This window comes from Mchenga conophoros, linkage group LG7 (genome assembly GCF_057382185.1).
Source record: "Mchenga conophoros isolate Kocher_MC1m ecotype Shallow Benthic linkage group LG7, M_conophoros_male_GT1.1, whole genome shotgun sequence".
NCBI classification, from domain to species: domain Eukaryota; kingdom Metazoa; phylum Chordata; class Actinopteri; order Cichliformes; family Cichlidae; genus Mchenga; species Mchenga conophoros.
The window spans coordinates 4,861,561-4,873,352 of NC_140532.1; the positions used below are offsets into that span (position 1 = coordinate 4,861,561).

Sequence of the window (11,792 nt, forward strand, 5' to 3'; positions counted from 1 at the left end):
GTGGCAATAACTTGTTGCAAAGTCCTTAGATGTGGCAAGGGTGATATTAGAGAAATTCTACTGGTGTGCTCCGTGGTGGTTGTTTACTGAAAAAAATTTAGCTGTCTCTGCTAGCATGGCAGTTGGTAAAATGAAATTTCTTTTCATCTGCTTATTGCAAATACAACAATGGAGACCTGAACTGAAGGAATGTTTTTGCAGGCTCTCAGCTGAGTTGGAGTGCACAGGAATACCAGCTCTTCTCCAGAGGCAGACTTTGTAAGACCTGGGTTTACTTGTGACAGTCTGACTGACAGTTAATCTGATTGATGGATTGTGCCTTGAACAGATGTTGCTAAGCAAACCCAGATATATAAAAACACTCAGTGAGCTAAGGAGACAGGGTTACTCCTAACAGTGGAGAGAATTCAACTTTCCAAACACTTTATGATAAAATACTGTTGCCACGTTAAAGATCACATCTTGAGGTAAATCACAGAGATACTGAGAAGAACGAGTGCAGTTTGGTGAAACATTAGTTAAGAGCCTGAGTGTTCTGGAAAAGAAATTGAAAAGCACAATGAATCTTTAATGCAAGTATGTCCATATCTGTTCTCTTTGCATGTAGTGAGGAACAAGTGTGGGCATAGCTAAACGGGGAGGCCTGTGGAGGATTCAGCCTTCAAACATGGAATATTCAACTTTTTCTTACTGCCTGTATCAAACCTCGCCAAGAACGTGCGGGGGCGTTAGGCTGTTTAGAGCCGGGGAATCAATGCTGTAGGCAGGCAGAGGGGAGGGATCGGTGCTTAGAGGAGCGGAGAATGGGCCACACTTGTATCACTCACAAGGTGTTCTTGGCAGTTTGCTGCCCTCTGTGCAGTAAAGCCTTCAACTTGTAATGTTCCTCAACCCTGTAACACCACAAAAAGGTTGCTCCATATCTGTGTGGGCAGATTTCCATCCCCTCCAGTATCCATTTCTGAGATTATTTCTGCCTGCCTTCGCTTTGGTGTTGCACTGCCTCGAAAGATTTTTCTGGATGAAGGCAGAAAAGGCTGGAATAACTAAAAGGATGTTTAGGGCTTCTGATGAATTGACAGCTTGTTCGATAGCAGACACTATAGGAAAACAGATAAGGACTACAGCAGAAAAAATACATTACTCTGTTAATCTGTGTTTATCTCCATAAAGACACAATTCAACCAGCATAAGATAAACCACTGAGATAAATCAGACTGCAAACACAATCCACCCCCATTCCCAAGAGTAATGAAGTTGTCACTGGCAAAATCTGACCCTAAAGCAACGCTCCAGGGACAATGATATGGTGCCCACATCTCCACACAAGGAGGCTGGCAGCCTGGAGAGGGGACACATGCGATGATAGCAGTCATCCTCACTGGAATGGGGGAAAATAGAGGTCATTGTGTCACTCATCCAATGGGAGGCGTGTGTGTGTGTGTGTGTGTGTGTGTGTGTGTGTGTGTGTGTGTGGTGCTCCAGTTGAGCATATAGTGAGAATCCCTGCAGAGATGGTGACAGCAAAGGAGGAATGACACCAGCGAGATGCTGAAGTGATTGTTGATGCATGGCTGGAGCCGATGAAAGATAAAAAATGGGAAATATCTGCTCCTCGTTTACCTGCAAACAAGTTGAATTACAGATGGAAGGTGGAGTTTTAGTTAGAGTGCATCTCATATTCAGATTAGGCTACTCCCTCTTAAGATCGTATATATTTCCAAGACGTAATGAAACGTGCCCTACGGCTTCAAAGCGTAATGCACGGTAAGGCAATCGTGCATCCAATCTAGAGACCCGGTTCCAGTACTCTGTGTGGTCTCTTGAGGGGTGAGAAATACCTCTTCGCTCATCTACTCGCCGCTTTCCATCCATAGCGCATCTCCAGCTCTGAAGCCACTTTGGATGTGGACACCAGCGGCAGCGCTCGATCCCTCCGCTTCACACACTCACACAAACACACTTTTAGCGATGCAGCGTACCAAACAGGACCGGCCGGAGAATTCCTATCTCATCAGGCGCATTGATGGTAAGACATTTATTTCATTCATTCTTCTTCTTCTTCTTCTTCTTTTTTTCATTTTGCGCTGAAAGAGCCGTGATCGAAGTGTGTCACTGTCGAGATAATCACTAAATATTTTAAAGATGTGTTCTTAAAACAACTGAAACTGTCTCTTGAGCGATTCTACGGTGAGTTTAAAGTGACACCGTCTTACTTTATCGGCTGCTGTTTTTACTATGCCGTAAATCTCCAAAGGAAATCTTGTTTTTGTAGCAAATGCGTAGAAAACTAACGGAAATATTTATTTTAGATGCTATTTATGATAGTAATCATTTTCAGATGCCAAATTGCGCTTTTCGTCACTGCTACTCCTACTTAAACTGGCAGTACAGTAGCATAAATTGAATGCTACTACTCTTTACCGATATGTTTTAGTGTTTCGGTAAACTTAACATTTTTTTCAATTTGATTTTGCACTTTAACACATTCACTCTGTCTGTTTCTGTCTGTTTCCACTGTTTGAAAGGGAATCAAACACTGAGAAAACCTTTAGTCGGAACCTTATAAGTAAATATTATATTCACTGTGGACAAGACCAGATGAAGCGCTGACCTTTTTCTTTTTCCCCTTTTGCGCCTCTCAGTACCTTTTGTTTTCCCTTTTCTTTTAATGTTTTTGTGCTGGAGGAATCATGTAGGACAAGCTTCATCTTCACCCCCCCATCACAGGAGCCCCTCTGTAGCCCGGGGTCAGATGTATCTCCTTTGAGCGCTGCAGTGTTCTGCTCTGCTCTCCTGCCTGTGGATGTGTGAGTGCGCGCGTGCGCGCGCGTGCGTATGTGGTATTGGTTTAGACAGAAACAGAGAAAGGAAAAATGCATAGATGCTAGGACTGGAGCGTTGAAACGCCTCCCGATGATGCTACTGTTGCTCAACTGTGTTTTCCAGGATTGATCGCCAGGCGTGGCCAATAAATAGCCTTCCCCTGAGGATCTTTGAACACACAGAGGGGCCTTAATAGAAAAATCTTTGGCACTGTCACATCCCTCAATCACCTCCATCCCAAATCCCTCAGTCCCACCCTCATCGCTAACTCCTAACCTCGTTTGTTGTCTTTGTTTTCCACAGAGGCAATTACCTTTCTTGCACCAAACACTTTTGCTGCTATGTTTTCTCAGCAGCAGCAATGCCTGCTTGCTGAATTTACAAGTCAAACCTGACAGAGTGTAATCTCCGGTCAGTCTTGTCCCTGTGGTTGTTATTCCTTGTAAGGAATGTTATTGTACAAGAGGTACAAAAGCTGAGACCATCTGAAGCCTGCAGTCCCCTTCCAGCTGTTGACTGAACATCGATTATTCCGGGTGTGAGTGCCGACGCAGAAGGTGTTATAAGCCGGGGAGAACGGAGGACTTGCAAATCAAATTGCTTTAATCCATTGAAGCATCTGTCTTCATTCTCCAGAGGGAAGCTCGGTGTGCAGCAGAGGAGCTCTGAGCCATGATCATGACTGGAAAGGAAAACAAAACCTGTCGCTGAGGAATTATATGATGCGCCTTGGTCAGCCAACTGTGCAGTAGGGGTATGGATGGCAGGGCTGTCAAATTGACAGATTTTTGTTTTAAATGTCAGAGATAGAAACAAGCTTGGTCAAAGTTTCTCATTATCTGCAGTCATTCATACAATCGTTCTATGTCTCTATCTCTCCTTTCCTTCCACATACACAGAAGCGACTTTAAAGTAGCCCTAAAACAAAGAGCATGACGTCCTTGTTCCTGTTATCCTGTCTGCAACTATCAGTCTAAGAAACAAACTTTCTCCCCCGATGTGTTCATTCTGCATCACTGTTTTTAGCTGTATTCAAACAGAATGGCTCATGATGTCAGCTCGATTTCTTTTCCCCTCACCCACAGAGTAAATGTCTTTGGTTTGGTGCTGTTTGTGATTAATGGAACATCAAAAGCTCAGTGTGATACATTCCTGAGGATATGAGTCTGCCAGGGACACATAAACATCATTAATGAACAAGAGGCAGACTGGAGAGAGATGGAGTGACAGAGAGAGGGGTGAGGAAGCAAACAGGAAGGTGATATTTATTTTTGTCAGTTCGGTGATATATATTTACCTGTGATTTTGATTATGATTGCCTTCGCGCAGCCACTTTGAGTGATGGAGAGACAGTTTGTACCCAGGGATCTCGAGCGATTACCTACCATCAGCTTGGTGTATAGGGACGGATGGATGGCAGCTTTTTTTTTTCATGAATACATTTGGAAAATCACATCTACCTTTGCTCTTTCATGCCCAGTGGCAAAGAATTCGGAAGTGTACAAAGGAAACTTCTACGCTCATCTGTATGAAGACAGCTATATTTATCTGGGTATGTAGCTCTACTGAGCTTAGACGCTTAATTACCCAGAAGAGAGGAAAGCAAAAATGAAATGCAATTATGCCACTGCGTGCACAGTATCCTGAATTGTGGAGCTTTTGTATATAGGGACATTACCGCTACCATTTCTCCGTGACCTCTGCGCACTTTCTCAGTGGCACAAATCTGTGGATCCTTATGGAAACATTTTATGCTCGGTAGCTGGCTGCTGCCTCGCATTTACTGCTCAGAGATGAAAGTGTTATCAGATTTAGAAAGGTTAAGCAATTTCTTTATTGACTAATACTATTGCAGCAGGAACTACTGCTGAAGGACAAAGGTTTGTATTCTTAACTAGCAGGAGAAAAGTTAATGACATGCACCCTTGAGCAAGATTCCCTGCTGCTCCAGCATGAACAGCGCAGAAGGTCATCAGTGGAAACCCACAGGCACAAGTGTGTCAAAGCTGCACATGTATGTAGCTTTGAAATTAAATACTATTGTGTGTGTGTGTGCGTGTGTGTGTGTGTGTGTGCCTCTGTGGCTTTCCAGCATTGTCAGTGGAAAGGATGTAGAGTCAGAGGTGGAGGCAGGATGGAGTGCTCCTGGAAGACGGTGCTGCTTCTTGTATGTGCGTCTCTGGGGGTCCAGTACACAGCCATCCGGACCCTGAGGGACTCGCTGTCAGGACCTTGTCAGGGAGCTTACCGCTGCCAGAGCAGACATCTCAGAGGTACTGCCCGATGGCCAATTTACACTGCCCCACATACCACACTAAAGTCTGCACATCTGTTGGCATGCGTATAGGTTTATTATTATATTTAATGCAAATCTAACATGAATAAACTAAAATGAGTATGAGACAAATGAGACAGTATTTGGCAGCACAGCAGCAGCAGGCATGCAGTGATGCACTCGCAGCGCTTGATTGGTGACATTATTTCTATTCCAGCATCAAGAATCAGGCTGCAACGCCACGGCTGTTAGTGACTTAAAAGAAAAAATACAGAGGATCATTAACTACGGGAATTCCCTGTAAGTGGAGAGGACAGAGAAATTAAATATGTGTGATTGGTTTTAGAATCCTCCTCCAATCCGTCTCCATTAATCCTCTCTCATAGCTCACATGTGTGTCGGTGACGAGCTCCTGTGTATAAAAGTAGCATCCTCTTTGCAATCAACTCCTAATCAGGAGTAATTACACATTAGCTATTTGTGCTATATTTAGAGATCCACCATTTCTCATCCCCCCGGTAACCACCAGCAAACAAGCAACTTACTCATGAATGTTTACCCGCTAAATTATTTACACTTTATTGGCTTGATTCTGTATTTCTTCTAGACTAAAGACTGGCTCTAATTCATTTTTATGAGCTGAAATGATTCTTCTGAAATTAATGAAATAACTCTTTTTCACTAGAGCTTGAACAGGTAATAACATATTATGCAATGAGTTATTTAAAGCTGTTCACCTTGTTGCAAGAAAACATAATGAAAGTGACGTCAGTATCGCATAATACACATTAAAACAGTCAAGATTTTTTTTTTTTTTTTTGCTTAAGACTCCCGGTGGAGAACCTCCTGCGATGACAGCTGGCTGCCCATGGCTTCACCTCGGAAGCACATCCTGCTGTTTGCCACTACACGCAGTGGTTCCTCATTTACCGGACAGCTCCTCAACCAGCATCCTGGGGTCTTCTATGTGTTTGAACCTTTGTACCACGTCCAGCAAGCCTTCACCAACTCCAGCAGCAGGCTGCGTCGCACCTTGGACCGCCGTGCCTTGCTGGGTGCTTACAGGGACCTTCTCCTCAATCTGTACACTTGTGAGCTTCACTTCATGGAGAATTACATCCGTCCCGAGCCTCAAGACCACATCACAAGCTCCTTTTTCCGCAGGAGCTCCAGTCATGCCCTCTGTTCCCCTCCGGTGTGCTCTGATGGAGTAGTTGCAGCGGCCTCTGATCCACCCGATGAAACCTGGTGCCCTAAGAAGTGCGGGGCCCTGAACCTCACTTTAGCCTCTATGTCGTGTCTGTCGAGAGGGCATGTAGCTGTAAAGACCGTGCGGGTACCTGAGGTGGGGGATCTGCGCACTCTGACTGAAGATCCACGTCTGGACCTTAAGATCGTACACCTGGTGCGAGACCCCAGAGCCATTCTTGCTTCACGCATGATGGCGTTTTCTGATCAGTTTCGCGCTTGGAAAATATGGAATGCTACGGGGCGGCAGCCTCGTTACGTGGACCTTTCGCAGATCACCAGCACCTGTAAGGACATGGCAGCCTCTGTAGAAACAGGCCTGCAGAGACCTGCATGGCTGCGTGGACGCTACCTGCTGGTACGGTATGAGGACTTAGCATTCAACCCGAAGGACAAGGCCAGTGAAATCTACAAGTTTGCAGGGCTGGAGATGGAGGACAGGGTGAGGACGTGGATTGCAAAGAACACCAACAGTAACGCGTCGTCTCCATCTGAGTGGAACTACAGATACTCCACCACCAGAGACTCCAGAGTGACAGCTGAGAGCTGGCGGCTTCGACTCGGCTTTGACATTGTGAGAACGGTTCAGAATCTGTGTAATGACACTCTGGCTCTGCTGGGATACAAGCAGGTTCGCTCCGTGGCTGAACTCAAAAACTTGTCACAGAGTTTAGTGGAACACAGGACATTTCAACCAGTCACATAACAGATTCTGCTGTGGGTTTTAAGTTAAATCTTTATGCTCTTTATTTCTGCTCAGTTTAAATGAATGTAATTTATCTTAATTTTGAACAATGCCTAAAACAAATTATATTTATTGTAGTTTCACCTTTTGTTAAAGATATTAAAAGTGCCAAATCGCAAGTGTGTGTTGCTGAAAAATGTTAATTACCCAAAATAAAGTCCGTACTGCTGTATGTGTTGAATGCTTTTCTTAACTGTATAGCAAAGCTCTGAGGTCTAATGAGATAAAGTTTATGCTTGACTGGGAGGAGGGGTTAATGTAATTTTAATAGTTATAGGTAAAAAGACATGCCAGAGTCCAGGTGCCATTTCACAGTAAGTCACTCAAAACATGGCCCCAAATGAAAGACAAAAATAAAAGGAAAGAAATTACAGGGCTTAGCTTCCAAGTGTCTCTAATGCATTTTGGAAAAGGATTAAAATGTCACATATTGCAGGTAGAAAATCTTTTCTGGTGCAATCTCCTGCAGTGCACAGCAGCTCTGTTTTCACTATGTCAACAATAGGAGATTATTTCTTGTTTCTTCACTGTAAATACTTAAATACTGTAATAGCTGATTAAGTGGTGCAATGCAAGTATGAAAATATAATGTTCTGGATGTGTTGAGGCATTTTTGTCAGTGTTCCTTTACTGTTTGTATTTTTTAGACTTTTTCTAATAAATTATTCATATCATGAGTAATGCATATCTACCACATTGGCAAAATCTTCTTCCAGCCATATTTGTTTGATGTTATTTATTTATTTATTTATTTAATCCTGAGAGGAAAGACGATAAGTACCTGAGTTTGAGAGTTTCACACAGAGAATGGTGTAAATTTGTTGTGTTTTATCTTGTAATCCCTCTGTATCTGGCTTGTCTTTAAAACAAATTAGAATCGTGCCAATGTGTTTTCTAGTAACAGATTTTTGAGTAAAACAAGTTTCATTTATCTTTGAACTTAATAAGACTAATACCAGCATCACTCAACTCTGTGTTCACTTAAAACTGTCCTTTGTGTCTAAACAGACAAAGGAATTGTACTCTCTTCAGACACCAGCCCATTTATTCCTATGTAGGACTGCTCTCTTGAGATAATGCTGGAGGTAGTTTTTGAGAACGAACTCATTGGATGAATCACAGACAAACTACTGTTTCGCTGTGATTTTCTTGCCTTTTAAATGCAAACACTGCATTTGCCTAAGGAGGTTGCAATTGTGGCTCGCTGGGAGCTGTGAGCTTTGATGCTCATGCTGCTGAAGATGGCCACTCCTCAGTGAAGGAAAGTATGCAATTTGACTGTAGTAGTCATGCTGCTCTGTGAGTACTATTAAATCTGAAGTGAAATTGTCCCTTAAATAATGTATTTTTAGACACCCTGTCCTCCCCGTCCTTCCTGTAGCTGCCCTGTAGCTGCTGACAACAGGGATATCTTAGCACAGTCCAAAGAATTGATCTACAGATCTAGCTGAGGAGAAACAGGATTTAAGATGCATGGAGAAAAGAGCAGCCGCCTTTCTTTGAACTTAATCTGCAAGGCTACACAAACTGGCCATAAAGCAAAGCTTTATGACACCCGGGGAGATGTGCTTCATCGGTTTTTCCATCCCCACTCTGACACACAAAGCTGCAAGTGGCCTGAGTCAGCCATCGGCTAATTACCCATTTCTTCTGCACTCAATACTGACGACCCCTTTCTGTCTCCTTAACAGTGCTGACAAATTCAGGCTTTATCTATACTGAGGAAAATATGAGGTGTGCACCGTTACTGGGAAATGCAAAATAGCAAACAGTTTATCTGTGTCACTGGTTTAAAATTACCCACGGGATCCTAACATATAAATAACACTAAACCAAAACAGTTAGACAGTGGCACAAAAAAGAGTAGAGAGCTATTCCAAGTTTTAAAAAGATCTTTGCCGTATAGAATTCAAAATCAAACATTTTAGTAGCAAGTGTTGTATAAAAGTTTGTTTGAAGACAGAGATAGATGTTAACATTTTTAAAGTGCTTTGAAGCTCATTCCAAATACATGGACCTTGACAGGCCAGACTAAAACTTGTACAAAGGTATTTTCTTCGTGTTATATGTGTGAGAACAATAATATATTGGCATAAGGTCACAACAGCTTTTATATAGCCTAAATACTACATTATATTACAAACTCTTACATTCAGTTAACTTCAGAAGTTTAAATAACTTTGTTTGATAAAGTCTGTAAGTGTTGCATCATGTAACATTACAATAATGTAGTTGAGGTTCAAGCAGAGAGTGCTAAAAGGTCAGTGGTGCTCCACTCTGAAGACAATGTCCCAGTTAAAAAAATTAGTAAACCAACATATTTATATAATTTCTTCATTAGTTCAATATTCCACATTCATCAATGTGAACACCTCAAAAATTTCAAATACAATAAAATTGTTTGTGCTGACATTTAATGTTAATTTATTACGTTTAAATCAAACATCCACCTTTTATCAGTTCTTCAGTTATACTATGTTGGAGTTAATACAGATTTTCAAGAGACAAAAATATATTTGTGGGATCAGCAAACTAGAGTAATTAACAAAATCATTGATACATAGAAGGAAGAGAGCAGTCTTAATCGATCTATGTGGGACCCCACATTTGATGTAAATTTCTCCCTTTCTTACATATAACTTCTAAACCCACTGAATGCTGTGCCTCAAACACAGCAATGTGTTTTAAAATCAATGGTATCAAATACCTTCAGTTAGTCGAGGAAGATTTCTATGCCACATTTATGACTATCAGTAGCATCATTGCTTTTTTCACAGAGATGAAGAGCTGCCATTATAATATATTGTTATGAAAGAAGAATGTTCAATGTAAGTATTACGCACGTTTTCCAGTACTTTGGAAATGCTTGTATATGACACCTTCAGGAGGACTAATAGTTTTAGAAAGGTTTTCTTCTGAACTACATTAGGAAGTTAACAATAGTGCTAGTTTGGTTAGCATGTTGCATCTGTAATTTACCATGACAGGACTAGATAACATTACATGTCAGGTAATCCACATTAGAGTCTATGTGGATTACTTTGCTTTTGAAACCAGCTTTTGTTTTTCATTCAAATTGGTTTTTTTTGTTTGTTTGTTTTTTTGTTTTGGGGGGGGGGGATTAGTTAATTTTACAGTCTTTTCATGTTCCTCTCAGCCAGTGCAGAAGTGCCACAAGTTCACCTGGTTGGAAATTTTTGATCCACGCTGTCCCAGCTAGACATCCACAGCAGAGTTGCAGAGGTCAGAGTAGCTGCAAGAGATCAGAAACATTCATAGAATATATATATATATTTATTTATTTATTTATTTATTTATTTTTTAAAATACACTCCAGCTGAGGTGTTTAAAGTAAAGCATATATTTTTATTCAGTAAATGGTTTGTGATGACATGCAGAGGTGGTATGCTGACTTCTGTCACACCCACAGTTCCTCAAAAAAACGCAGGGAAACTCCCCACCTTCTACTGTTTTTTTAGAAGCAGGCAAAAATATCCACACCGATGCTTGTATGAGTACGCTGCTATTGCATCAGCTTGTGTGGAAAGGTTGAAATGTTAAAGAAGATGAGCAGTGGTGGCCCGTGTGATCTGCATGGTTGCAGCTAGCAAATCTTTTATTCCAGAGTGATAAAAAGAGAATAGTATGATAAATGAAAAATTCCTGGAGGCTTGGTGGGGGAGCAAGCTCAAGCTGAGAGATTTAAAGTCAAAGAAGAATCAGCCTTTGCCTGCTGTGCTCTCATCTACAATGTGAAGAGCAGCAAGGAAAAAAAGAGCTATCTGGCAGGGATTAATAAAAAAAAAAACAACAACCCTCAATTATATGATATATTAATTAACTCGTAATAAACACAATTTTTCTTAATTATACGCCTTGCTTCCAATCATAAAAATGTAAAAATCAACCGTTCTCCATGAACAAGCTTTGTCTACCATTAAAATTCAAGGCTTTGTTGCCTGGGTCACAAACCAGAAGGTGCTCAGACACAGTGTGAACCAGTTTCCAGCGCTGTTTTGATAAGCACCTACTTGACCTTCCAGTTCCTCTGTTGCATTAGTGTCAGTCGAATCCACTCTATCACATAAATCTCACCTCTGCTCTGTTCCATGGCTGTCTGTAATCACCTGCCTTAACAATTCACTGGTCATAATGACGTGTAGGAGCAAAGGAGGCTGTAAGACGTCCTTGGAGTCGATCCTCCAGCTGCAGGTGTGTCATACAGTTTCATTATTACGTGGCTGACACTTTATGGTCTTTATCTGGGTTAGCAGCCAGCAGGTCTCCAAATTATGTGCTTTCATACTATCAGACTGTCACGTGATGGCATGCTTTGATCAACATCTGTGCCATTATGCACTCATACGCGTGCATAAACATAAATGTACATACAGTGATATTCAAAGCCTAATGTGTGTGAGGTAGCAGAGAGGTGACGAATGATTTCTGTTGTTCTGTTAGCTCCACAAATTGCGCTCTGATCGGCAAACATTGATTCAAGAAAGGTCAGAAGCTGGTGAAAGCAGAACACACAACATATTGGCATTCCTGTTAAAATGACTTCTAAAAAAGTGCTGCTGATGATTGGGGAAATATCATCAGGAAATGGGTATTTCTATTTTTTATTAGACTGACTGTACAACAGTACTTAAATATAGCTTTTCACAGCAGCAGCAGACACTATTTAATTTCTTTCTG

At 41.6% G+C, this 11,792-nt stretch overlaps 1 protein-coding gene across 2 annotated transcripts; it reads left to right on the forward strand.

Annotated features, from left to right (window-relative positions):
- Window positions 1-1,544: 1,544 nt before the first annotated feature.
- LOC146569390 (carbohydrate sulfotransferase 1) lies at window positions 1,545-7,264 on the forward strand. 2 transcript variants are annotated; one of them, XM_085281660.1, is made up of 3 exons: window positions 1,545-2,029; window positions 4,919-5,099; window positions 5,929-7,264. In XM_085281660.1, exons 1-3 carry the CDS (start codon window positions 2,027-2,029, stop codon window positions 7,053-7,055), a joined length of 1,311 nt encoding a protein of 436 aa, XP_085137786.1. In that variant the 5' UTR covers window positions 1,545-2,026; the 3' UTR covers window positions 7,056-7,264. The 2 variants fall into 2 exon arrangements, with proteins under 2 accessions (XP_085137786.1, XP_085137785.1); XM_085281659.1 differs by having other exon boundaries at window positions 1,545-5,099.
- The last annotated feature ends 4,528 nt before the right edge of the window (window positions 7,265-11,792 follow it).